The 11,610-nt window shown below is 69.6% G+C and overlaps 3 protein-coding genes across 3 annotated transcripts; 2 read left to right on the forward strand and 1 right to left on the reverse strand.

Moving 5' to 3' along the window:
* Nucleotides 1-92: 92 nt before the first annotated feature.
* TMEM203 (transmembrane protein 203) lies at nt 93-1,663 on the reverse strand. Its single transcript, XM_084898521.1, has one exon. It carries the CDS (start codon nt 1,419-1,421, stop codon nt 1,011-1,013), a length of 411 nt encoding a protein of 136 aa, XP_084754647.1. The 5' UTR covers nt 1,422-1,663; the 3' UTR covers nt 93-1,010.
* A 70-nt stretch (nt 1,664-1,733) lies between these two features.
* NDOR1 (NADPH dependent diflavin oxidoreductase 1) lies at nt 1,734-9,711 on the forward strand. The gene is made up of 14 exons (XM_084898515.1): nt 1,734-1,942; nt 2,383-2,460; nt 4,808-4,905; nt 5,610-5,708; nt 5,978-6,079; nt 6,174-6,380; nt 6,585-6,706; nt 6,805-7,025; nt 7,128-7,235; nt 7,451-7,565; nt 7,649-7,795; nt 7,890-8,008; nt 8,107-8,201; nt 8,717-9,711. Exons 1-14 carry the CDS (start codon nt 1,808-1,810, stop codon nt 8,859-8,861), a joined length of 1,791 nt encoding a protein of 596 aa, XP_084754641.1. The 5' UTR covers nt 1,734-1,807; the 3' UTR covers nt 8,862-9,711.
* On the forward strand, nt 8,937-11,474 carry LOC311630247 (ring finger protein-like; the record flags this gene model as incomplete). The annotated part of the gene is made up of 3 exons (XM_084899118.1): nt 8,937-9,000; nt 9,086-9,224; nt 9,703-11,474. The coding sequence occupies 3 exons, from the start codon at nt 8,937-8,939 to the stop codon at nt 10,658-10,660; spliced, it is 1,161 nt and encodes a 386-aa protein (XP_084755244.1). The 3' UTR covers nt 10,661-11,474.
* Nucleotides 11,475-11,610: the final 136 nt, after the last annotated feature.

Raw genomic sequence — 11,610 nt, forward strand, 5'->3', positions numbered from 1 at the left:
CCACCCATGAGGCTCCCGCAGGTGCCAGCCCTCCTACAGCCTCAGCTCTGCCACCAACTGCCACGCCCAATGGGTCAGGCAAACCACGGCGCTTCAGCAAAACATTCTATTTTATTTTCTTATCTCAGCAAATGTTCTCATCCGGCACCTGACTGGTACCAAACCAAAGCCCTCAGGCCAACAAATGGGAGCTGAGACCCTCTGCGAGCTTCCGGCTGCAGGTCTCAATGCCTCTGAGCATCCGAGCACCTGCCCCTTTCTGGTCCCTTAGTGAGGCCTACGTATCTCAGGTGCGCTCACGGTGCTGGCCACCAGGTGGCGGACAAGTCCTCACCCCGCAACCTGCTGGGACCGGAAGCCAAGCAGAGTCTGGAACACAAAGTTCTTTTCTCAGGTGCCAGGGCTCCAGACAGGGAGGGTCCTGATCATGCTTATTCGGCACCGTCCTGGGTGCCTTGGCTGGAATGAAGAAGGGGCCATCTCTCTCCCCAGCGGCGGGGGGAGGAGATACAGCTGCTTTACACTTGTTAGAGCTCAGACACCTACGGCAGCCTTGTCTGGGTGAATGGGACCATGAGCTCTGAGGTCAGTGATGCCGGCCGACGTCGCAGCCGGGGCATAGAGGGAACTTTCCCAGGATCCATGAGAATACTGAGCCCGCTAGGACATTTTGCTTCTATGCCGTTTCCAGCTGTCAGAGGAGTTCAGTCCTGTCATGCTTGGGTCCATCGCAAGATCTCAATGCAGATGCGCTATTCAAAGGAAACAACAGGAAGTAGATTTTAAGCATCCAGGATTTTTCATCCCTGCTGAGGGAACAGTTTCAGACAAGGCCGGCCTAGAGAAAAGGGAGCACTCCGCAGGGTACAAGTTGAAGTTGCTTTCAGATCCAGACTTCTCGTCCGGGGCGGTGGGAGACTGCGCCCTCACACTTCCGGGGTGGTCCTCAGCTCTGGGCCCAGCACTCTGGCTGTGGAGAGCGAGCTCCCTCTCCAGCCCCCTCTGCAAGGCTAGTTGACCCGGCAGGCGCGGATCATGAGCAGCTGCAGGAGAATGAAGACGGGAGACGTGATGAGGCCGAACCAGAGCTCCCGAGCCTGCTCCACCAGCTTCTGGCACAACAACATCTCGAACACGAACTTGAGGCTGAGAACTGTGAGGATCCAGAAGAGGCGGAGCACGGCCAGCCGCTTCTCCCCGTCCTGGAAGAGACGCACCGACACGATGGTGGTGAAGTAGGTGCTGAGCCCGTCAGCGGCGAAGAAGGGCACGAACACGTTCCACCAGGAGAGGCCGGGGGCCAGGCCGTCCACGCGCAGCGCCAGCAGCACGGAGAACACCAGCAGGGCCAGCAGGTGCACGAAGATCTCGAAGGTGGCGAAGCCCAGCCACTGCACCAGCTCCCGGAGCGAGAAGAGCATCGCGCCGGCGGAGCGCGGGCCCGGGCCCCGCCGAGCGTCTCACCCGCCGGGCCGCGCCTCCCCGCCCCGCGGGCCTCGCCAGGCGCCCGCCGCTGCGGACGACGGGCGACGAGCGGCCCGGCTGCCCCGTTCCTCGGCCCCGGTGCGTCGCCGATCCCCCGACCCCGGCCCGGGACCCAGCACAGGCCGCCAGCGGACGCCCGGCTCGCTCGGACGCCATGCCCCGCTGGACGCAGCCCCAGCGCGTCACTTCCGGGCGACGCCGGAAGCCGGAAGTCAGAGTCGTTCCCGGCCGCCTGGGCTCTCGGGGCAATTTGTGGGTCGTGTTGCGGGGCGCAGAGGTCCCCTCACGCCCTCACGCCGCCCCCCTCCACCACCGCCACCCGATGCCGAGCCCACGGCTCCTGGTGCTGTTCGGCAGCCAGACGGGCACGGCCGAGGATGTGGCGGAGCGGCTGGGCCGCGAGGCCCGGCGTCGGCGTCTCGATTGCCGGGTGCAAGCCCTGGACTCCTACCCGGTGGTGAGGGCTCCCTGGGCCTCGGCGGGGAGCCCGGGCTGCCTGGGCGCCGGCCCCAGGGCGTCGGGTTTGGTCCGAGAGGACCCTCCTGTTAGGGAGGATTTGGGGGACCGGAAGGCGTGTGGAGGAGGGGCGGGGGCTCCCAGGGGAGAAGGGGGGCCGGGGCCCGCGGGTCTCCTCTTGTAACCGTGCCCCGCCACCAGGGCACGATCAGGGCTAGGAATTGAGCTGTGAAGCCAGTGACCACATGTCCACCCTTATGGGGCCAAGCACAACGCAGAAGCAGCAGGTTTCACGGGCAGGGACAGTGCCAGGAAGCACAGGCTGCCGGGGAAAGAGCCAGATGGGGTGGGGGCAGCAGGAAGCGCTGTCTGTCCCAACCCGGCCCGAGGGATGCCGGGTCATCGCAGCCCGAGGCCTTACACGTGTGTCTTTCTGTTGAGGTGAATCTGATTAACGAGCCCCTGGTGGTATTTGTTTGTGCAACTACAGGCCAGGGAGACCCCCCTGACAACATGAAGGTAAGGCTGCCGCGGCGGCTGCGTGTGCTCAGGCGGGAGATCCCTGCCCGGGACCTCACCCCCTCGTCATGGGGTGTGGGGGCAGGGTCTGAGAGGCACAGTGAGCCCGTGCCCTTTGGCAGTGCTGTGGGCGGCGGCAGCTTTGGGTGTGAGAGGAGCTGGGGTTCTGGTTTCCTCCCAATAAACTCCTCCAGGCACCACGGCTCCCCCTCCCGCTGTTCTGGGTGTGTGAAGTGACAGTTACATTCCTGTTCTAGTGAAACCACCACTTGGGGTGGGGGTGGGGGGGCAGGATGTAGGAGAGCAAGGACAGTGGGGCGGGGGGGCCTACCCAGCACGGGCAAGAGACTAAAGGTGGATGGGTCCCCGAGACTTTAAGGAAGACTCGACAGGACACAGAAGCAAACGGATTTCAAAGATGAGAAAGAAGGCGGTGGGATCAAGACAGGGATTCAGGCTCAGGTACAGGAGGGATGGTCGTCGCACGCAGGGAAAGGGACCAGTGAGGTCCTGTGCCCGGGACCGTGCAGGTGGCGGTGGGAGGTGGCCCGGGGGCTCCAACCAGGCCCGGTGGGGCCGGTGTTGGAGAGGCCGCAGTGGAAAGCCCCCCCTTGGCCCCCCAGGTCATGCTGTCAGGACCGTGGCCCAGCAGAAGAGGGAATGCAGGGTCTCCACGCACAAGAGGAGCCTTCAGAGGAAGGTGTCTGCTCAGGCCGCAGGGAAATGATGAGAGAGAAAGCTGAGGCCTCCCGTGGGGCTTATCAGCGAAGGACTGGTGACCTTGGGGTGGGGAGAGGCTGGATAAGGGTCACTGGCTACTGAGAGGGGAGGGAGTCTTTTAGGAACTTCGGCGTTAACGCAGAAAGGCTTCGGGCTGTGCTGGGGCTGAGGGATTAGAAGGAAGGAACTATAAGATGGGAGAGGCCCGGGCCAGTGGATATGCTGGTGGGGTCAATGGCTGGAGACTAAAGAACAAGAGGGGGTGGGTCTGATGTGGGAGACTCGGGGTCTCCAGGACCCCAGACAGGAGAGAAGGCAGGTTGGCAGGATCAAAGGCAGGAGGCAGGCCCAGGCTCAGGCTTTTCTGTCAGCTTTTTTCCCCCCTTTTTTTAATATATTTTATTGGCTTTTTAGAGAGGAAGGGAGAGGGATAGAGAGTTACAAACATCAATGAGAGAAAAACATGGATCAGCTGCCTCCTGCACACCTCCCACTGGGGATGTGCCTGCAACCAAGGTACATGCCCTTGACTGGAATCGAACCTGGGACCTTTCAGTCCACAGGCTGATGCTCTATCCACTGAGCCACACTGGCCAGGGCTCTGTCAGCTTCTTAAATACAAACAGACCACGGAGCCAGCGCCCGCCGCAGGGACCGCCCTGTGAGAGGCGGCCAAGGGCAGCGAAGAGCAGTCGGCGTGCTCCCCGCAGAGGGAAACGGGCCCACGGCCACACGGGAGACGCACGCTCGGCAGTGACGCCAGGGAGGTTGAAAGGATAAAGTTGAGACATTCTTCCAAAAGGAACAAAAGATACGATGTTAGAACTCAGTTCCTTCCAGGGGCCTGGGATGAGGAGGTAGGGAAGGCGCCAGGGAAAGTTACTCCCTGTCCCAGGCTGGGAAAGGCCCACGGGGCAGGGCACGCAGGGCCCCCGACCAGCACATCCTGTGGGGGTCACTGGGGACAGCGGCTCCTCAGCAGTGACCCCCCACCCGCTCAGAGCTCAGGTTCGGGGGGGGGGGGTTCAACCCAAACTCCCCGTGGCCGGTCAGGGTGGGAGGGCAGGTGTGCGAGCTCCGGGCCCGCCACACGAGGGTCCCCTCCCCTGGCATGACAGGTCCGTGTGGCGGGCCCGGGTCAGCGCGGCTGGAGGTGCTGCAGGCTGAGCCTCAGGCAGCTCTGCAGACCCTGGGCCTCGCCCTCGCAGCTCCCGCTCGGCTCAGCCACCAGGGGGGGCCCCAGAGGAAGGACGGTGCTGCCGAGGGGGGCGGGTGGGGGCGGACTCAGCCCAGAGCTGCGCGGTGGAGGCTCAGAGCCCCCCGCCCCCAGGGACCCCGGGGATGGGGACTCTTGGTGTGGAGGAGCAGGCCCTTCCTCCAGCCTGGGGAGAGCTGGGGGTCGGCCGCAGTGCCAGTCTCCCCCACACACACACACCCCGGCAGTGGCTCTGGGGCAGCCTCTCGCAGTCCCTGCCTCTCCCGAGTGCCTCGCCTCCGCGATGGGATGAACATGGAAGGCGGTCTGTTAGCAGCGGGGAGAGCGGGCCCTGGGGAGGCCGGGACCCGCCCTGCGGCCCGCCTGGGCTCGGTGCCGAGCGGGTCCTGACTCACGTCTCCGGGGTCTCAGAGCTTCTGGAGGTTCCTGTTCCGGAAGAACCTGCCGCCCGCCTCCCTCTGCCAGGTGGACTTCGCCGTCGTGGGCCTCGGGGACTCCTCCTACGCCAAGTGAGTGGCGCCAGGCTGGCGGGGGCTGTCCTCGGGCTGGCGAGGTGTCGGGGGGGGGGCCGGCGCCCCAGCCTCCAGGGCTCCCGCCAGGCTGGGACCTCGCCCACCGGGGCTCCCTATGGGTGCCTCTGTGGGTGGGCAGGGGGTCCAGGCCGGGCACCCCAGGGGACTTCCCGCTGACGCCCGCCAGCGCCAGGTATTCACAGGCCCCAGGACAGCCGCTCTCGCCCCGCTTTACAGAAACGTGCGGTGAGGTGCTCGGCTCGTTTCAAACCGTGCAGAGGCCCGCGGGGGTGGGCACTGGGAGCAAAGGGCCCCGGCCAGGAGCCCGTGGCCACCACCTCCCCTCCATGTCCCTCCGCGTCCTCACGACCACCTGGGTCCTCGCAGAGGGCCGGGGCTGCACGCGGCATCAGGTCACGGGCGTCAGAACCCTGGCCGTCCAGCCGGTCAGGGCTGAGGGGCCACGCCACGGAGAGGTGCCTGTGAGAGGAGGGCACGCTCACTGGAGGGAAGGAGAAAACTGGTGACTGGCCCTCGTGCTCACAGCGTCCCCGGGACGGCTCCTTCCGGGGCTGCACTGGCCAGACCACCTGGGAGATGGGGAGACGTGGGGCTGCCCTCTGCCCTCTGCCCTGCGTGGCTGGCTGGGCCATCTCCTCGCCTCCCGCCCAGCGTCCATAGCAGCCTCCCTCTCTGCTCAGGTTCAATTTTGTGGCCAAGAAGCTGCACCGGCGGCTGCTGCAGCTAGGGGGCACCGCGCTGCTGCCGGTCTGTCTGGGCGACGACCAGCACGAGCTGGGGTGAGCGTGGGGCTGGGGTGGGCGTGGGGCTGGGGTGAGGGTGGGCTGGGGTAGTCTGGGGCTGGGGTGATGGTGGAGCTGGGGTGGGCGTGGGGCTGGGGTGGGCGAGGGACTGGGGTGAGGGTGGGCTGGAGTGGGCGTGGGGCTGGGGTGAGGGTGGGCTGGGGTGGGCGTGGGGCTGGGGTGAGGGTGGAGCTGGGGTGGGCGTGGGGCGGGAGTGAGCGCCCCGGGCCAGCCCTGAGCAGCCTGCACTGCGCTGCCCTCTCCAGGCCGGATGGCGCCATCGACCCCTGGCTGCACTCGCTGTGGGAGAAGGTGCTGGGGCTGCACCCCGTGCCCCCTGGCCTCGGCGTGATCCCCCCTGGAGTCCCGTGAGTGGCTTTGGTTCGGGGCCTCGGGCGCACCGAGCGGCTGGCCACCGCCCCCCGGGCCTCGCCTGCGGGTCTGACGGGCGCCCCTCCACAGCTTGCCTTCCAAGTTCACCCTGCAGTTCGTTCAGGCCTCTGGGCCGTGCCCCTCGGAGCAGCACGCGGCCCAGGCCGACCCCCCCAGTCCCCCCTCAGAGCGGCGGCCCTTCCTGGCGCCCATGGTCACCAACCAGCGGGTCACCGGCCCCTCCCACTTCCAGGACGTGCGTCTCATCGAGTTCGACATCGCGGACTCGGGCATCAGGTGAGGATCCGTCCGGGCACCGGGCCAGGCCACGGGGAGGGCCTGGTCCTCCCTGAGCCTCGGCCGGCGGACGGCAGCCAGCGGCAGGCGGGCACCTCGGTCCCAGGGCCCAGCAGCCCCCCACACACACACCAGCCCTCGTCTTCTGCGTCCGCCTCCATCCGAGTCCCCAGCTCCCGCCCCGCCCTCCGTGACTTCCCACAGCTTCGTGGCCGGCGACGTGGTGCTGATCCAGCCTGAGAACACAGCCCCGCACGTGCAGCTCTTCTGCCAGGCGCTGGGCCTGGACCCCGACCGGCTCTTCACGCTGCAGCCGCGGGAGCCCGGTGAGTGGGGGCCTGCGGCCTCCCCTGCCCCCACCCTCACCCCCACCCTCGCCCCCGCCTCGCCCCGGCCCAGCCCACCGCCTCCTCTCCTGCTCCAGGTGCCGCCTGCCCCGCGCGGCTGCCCCAGCCCTGCTCCGTGCGGCACCTCGTGGCCCGGCACCTGGACATCGCCGGCGTGCCGCGGCGCTCCTTCTTCGAGCTGCTGGCCTGCCTGTCGCCCCACGCGCTGGAGCGAGAGAAGCTGCTGGAGTTCAGCTCGGCGGCCGGCCAGGAGGCCCTGCACCAGTACTGCAGCCGGCCCCGCAGGACCGCCCTGGAGGTGCGGGCGGCGGGCGGGGCCAGGGGGCCGGGGGGCCCTGGCAGCCGGGCCGGAGCCGCCCGTGGCCACCGGCTGCCACCCGCTGAGGCCGTGTCTGCGCAGGTGCTGTGTGACTTCCCGCACACGGCGGCCGCCATCCCCCCGGACTACCTGCTGGACCTCATTCCCCCGATCCGGCCGCGCGCCTTCTCCATCGCCTCCTCTCTGCTGGTGAGCGGCCACCGGGGCCTGCCGGGGCCACCTCCCCTCCCCCAGGCTCCCCTCCCCTCCCCCAGGCTCCCCCTCCCCTCCCCCAGGCTCACCCTCTCCTCCCCCAGGCTCACCCTCCCCTCCCCCAGGCTCACTCTCCGAGGCCAGGTTCCAATGGGGGGCAGGTGCCACCTTCCTGCCCCCACCCATCCCGCCCCTGCCAACCTGCTCCGCAGGCTCACCCCACGAGGCTGCAGATGCTGGTGGCCGTGGTGCAGTACCAGACTCGACTCAAGGAGCCCCGCCGGGGCCTCTGCTCCTCGTGGCTGGCGTCGCTGGACCCTGGGCAAGGTGCCCTCCGCTCTCCGGCAGGTGGGGGTTTGGGCGAGGCCCTGGCCCTCCAGCCGCGTCATGCCGCCTTCCTCCCGCCGCAGGCCCGGTCCGGGTGCCCCTGTGGGTGCGGCCCGGGGCCCTGAGCTTCCCACAGGAGCCCGGCACCCCGGTGATCATGGTGGGGCCCGGCACCGGCGTGGCCCCCTTCCGAGCGGCCGTCCAGGAGCGAGTGGCCCGGGGCCAGACAGGTAAGCGGGCTTGGCCGGCCGGGCGGGCGGGCGGGCGGGCGGGCGGGCGGCTAAGCCTACGGCAGGTCCAGGCTCGAGGCCCCTCCGTCCTCAGGGAACCTCCTGTTCTTCGGCTGCCGCTGGCGGGACCAGGACTTCTACTGGGAGGCCGAGTGGCGGGAGCTGGAGGAGAGGGGCTGCCTGACCCTGGTCACAGCCTTCTCCCGGGAGCAGGTGGGTGTTTGGAGGGCGGGCGGGGCGGGGCGGGGGTGCGCTCACACACACACACACACACACACACACCCCGTCCTGTGTCCTGTCCGGTCCCGCAGGAGCGGAAGGTGTACGTGCAGCACCGGCTCCGGGAGCGAGGGCCGCTGGTGTGGGAGCTGCTGGACCGCCAAGGCGCCTGCTTCTTCCTGGCGGGGTGAGCCGGGGCGGGGGGGCCAGGGGCGGGGTGAGCCGGGCCGGGAGCCGGGGAGGGGGCCAGGGGCGGGGGGAGCCCGGGGCGGGAGCCGGGGAGGGGGCCAGGGGCGGGGGGAGCCGGGGCGGGAGCCGGGGAGGGGGGCCAGGGGCGGGGGGAGCCGGGGCAGGAGCCGGGGAGGGGGGCCAGAGGCGGGGTGAGCTGGGGAGGGGGGCCAGGGGTGGGGTGAGCCGGGGAGGGGGGGAGCCGGGGAGGGGGGCCAGGGGCAGGGGGAGCCGGGGAGGGGGGGAGCCGGGGAGGGGGGCTGAGGAGGGGGGCCAGGGGCGGGGGGAGCCCGGGAGCAGGGAGCCGGGGAGGGGGCCAGGGGCGGGGTGAGCCGGGGCGGGAGCCCGGGAGGGGAGCCAGGGGAGGGGGGAGCTGGGGAGGGGTAGCCAGGTGCAGGGTGAGCCTGGGTGTGGGGCCGAGCACTGGCCCTCGGGCACCAGGCAGCACTGAGCCCGGGCTGCCTGTCTCTCCAGCAACGCCAAGGACATGCCCGCAGCGGTGTCTGAAGCCCTGGTCTCCGTCTTCCGGGAGGAGGGTGGGCTCTCGGACCCAGAGGCAGCCGCCTACCTGGCCCAGCTGCAGCGGACCCTGCGCTTCCAGACCGAGACATGGGCCTGAGGAGCTGCCTGCCGCCGGCCCTCAGGCTGCCCTGCCGGGCCCCACGTGGCGACCGCCCGCTCCCTGTGTGGCCACATGCATCCGGGGCCTCACTCAGCCGCCCGTCCCTGGCTCCAGCCGGCCTTCCCCACTGGCCCCGGTTAGGTCCTGCTCGGGGGCACCCAGGAAGGCACCCTAGCCTGACAGGCATCAGGGGGCTCCCCCGGACACCAGATTCCAAACAGCACAGGAACCCCCGGGGGCCGAGGTCCCCCTCTGCCTGGTGGGCACCGGCCCCAGTGCCCGGCCTGGGGGCGTCACCATCCCCGCCTGGCTGCAGGAAGACTCAGCAATAAACGCCGGCTCAGGTGCTGCTTCCGACCTGTTTGTTCTCATGCTGTTCCGATGCCTCAGGGCTGGGCCTACAGCTCCTGACGGAGACAGCGCCCTGGTGGGGACACAGCCGGGCTCAGCACCGGCTCAGCACCTCGGGGGAACACTTGGGTGTCTGATTCTCGCCCGGTGGGTGTGGCTGCTGGCCCACCTTGTCCAAGCTCTGATGAGGCGGGGGCAGTCTGGAGAGACCCGAAGGAAGGGTGTGGGGGGTGCCCTGTAGGCGGGTAAAGGCCATTCCTTCAGCCAGGGAGCAGCAGCCCGAGGCCCAGGAGGAAGGGGGTGTGGCCAGGAGGGGGCGGGCAGGCGCTGTCACCACCTGGGATGGGCCTTCCCGGCCAAGGAAATTCCTGTCGGGGCAGTTGGGCAGGCGGCTGGGGCCCATCTAAGTCAGGTGCTGCCGGAGTCGCGGTAGCTGTGCGGCTCCGGCGGACCCAGCGGCAGCCTGTGGGCCCGGGAGCGGCTGAAGCTGGCACGGTGCTGAGGCCGCGGGAGTTCACTTCCCATTGGGGCGAGGAGCCAGAGGAGGCAGTGGCTGCTGCAAGGTCAGTGCCAGACGCTGCCCCGGCCGAGGGCCAGTGACCTTCACAGCCCCACCACCCACTGCCGCCCTGGGGTCCCGTCCCCCCGATCCTGACTCCTGCCCTGGGGCCCCTCCTCATGGCCCCGCTGACCTTAGCTCGGGGCTCCCCGGTCCGCCCTCAGCCCGCCCGGGGCCTGAGCGCCTGGACCCACTGTGCCAAGTGCCGGCAGAGGAGAGGCTGGACGGCCAGGCCCTTGGGAGCCCCGGGGGTGCCAGGTCTCTGGACAGCGAGCCCCTGCTGGGGACCACAGCGGCAGCCGCCCCCTGGGCTGGGCCCACAGGGGAGGAGGAGGAGGAGGAAGAGGAGGAGGAGGAGTGTCCCATCTGCACAGAGCCCTACGGGCCCGCTGGGCACCGCCTGGCCCTGCTGAACTGTGGCCACGGCCTGTGCTCGGGCTGCTTGCAGCAGCTGCTGGGCTCGGCCCCCAGCGCCGACCTGGGCCGCGTGCGCTGCCCGCTGTGCCGCCAGAAGACGCCCATGCTGGAGTGGGCGATCTGCCAGCTGCAGGAGGAGCTGCTGCAGGCCGACGGGCCCCCGCGGCCCCCGAGCCCGGCGCCCCCCGCCCCACCCCGCCGGGGCCCGGGGCCCTGGGCCTCCCTGGAGCACCGCTACCAACTGCGCTTCCTGGCGGGGCCCGCGGGCGTCCAGGGCTGCCTGCCCTTCCTGCCCTGCCCGCCCTGCCTGGGCGCCCGGCTGTGGGCACTGCGGGAGCGGGGGCCCTGCGCCCGCCGCCTGGCGCTGCTGGGCCTGCTGGGCCTCGAGCTGCTGGGGCTGCTGCTGGTCTTCACGCCTCTCATGCTGCTGGGGCTGCTGTTCATGCTGCTGGACCGCGCCGGCCACTGAGCGCCCGAGCGGGCCCGTGCCTCTGCCCGCACCGCCCCAGGCGCCGATGGCCACGTCCTGCAGGCCTGGTGCGCGGGGCCGCACCTGGAGGAGCGCCTTGCCCTGAGCCTGGTGACCAAGGCTGACCAGGCCTGGCCTTCAATCACGACCCAAGCTGGGCCCAGCTCACCCAGGAGCCTCTGTGCAGCCCCTGACTCCGAACCACTGCTGTCAGACAGTGCCCGCGGCGCCCAAGGCCAGGCTGGAAGGTTCATGGCAGGGCCCCAGCTCCCCTCGGGGACAGGCACCACCCTGCCGGCCCCCCCACCGCACCCGTCGTGTCTGAGGCTCGGAGGACACCGTGACCGGCCGCCTCACCTTGGAGGGTGGGGCCCGGGCAGGGGCTGCCGGCCGCCCCCCCCCTCCTGCCCGTGTCCCAGATCAGGGCCCACGTGTGTCCCTGAAGGTCGGGGCAGCCGGGAGGAGAGGCCCTTGCTCTGCAAACTCAACCCACGAAGGGCCTCCCCGCCAGCCAGCTGGGGACCCGGGCACCACGCGTGGCCAGGGCGGGCACCTGCCCCTGAGCTACAAGGGACAGAGGCCAGCCTGGCCTTGGTGCTGGAGCGCGGAGCTGAGCCCCTGCCTGCGGCAGCCCACGTCACCAAGCCGGGGCCTTCACCCGAAGGACAGACCCAGCCGGTCCCCGCACCGCCTCACCGGGCTGCCTCACCAGCTGGGCACACGCTGTGCCAGCCCAGGAGACGTGTCTCAATAAACAGCAGCAGCCGCTGGAACCACTGCTCCGGTGCCGTCCTCCCTGTGCCCTTGTCCCGTCCAGCGGCCCTGCTCTGCCTGCCCCACGTCCTTCCCAGACCCAGGCCGTGCCAGGGCCAGACCAGAGGCTCCTAGGCCTGTGTTCCCTCCGCCATCGGCCAGAAGTGCCGACCCCCGTCACACTGACCCAGAGCCTT

The sequence above is a fragment of the Pipistrellus hanaki genome (genome assembly GCF_964339955.1).
Source record: "Pipistrellus hanaki genome assembly, chromosome: 11".
Taxonomy (NCBI): domain Eukaryota; kingdom Metazoa; phylum Chordata; class Mammalia; order Chiroptera; family Vespertilionidae; genus Pipistrellus; species Pipistrellus hanaki.

Coding starts and splice junctions, on each gene's coding strand:
- TMEM203 (XM_084898521.1), bottom strand. CDS start 1,421: ATGCTCTTCTCGCTCCGGGAGCTGGTGCAGTGGCTGGGCTTCGCCACC.
- NDOR1 (XM_084898515.1), top strand. CDS start 1,808: ATGCCGAGCCCACGGCTCCTGGTGCTGTTCGGCAGCCAGACGGGCACG. Junction 2,461..4,807: donor ACCCCCCTGACAACATGAAG/GTAAGGCTGCCG, acceptor CCGGGGTCTCAG/AGCTTCTGGAGGTTCCTGTT. Junction 4,906..5,609: donor GGGGACTCCTCCTACGCCAA/GTGAGTGGCGCC, acceptor CTCTCTGCTCAG/GTTCAATTTTGTGGCCAAGA.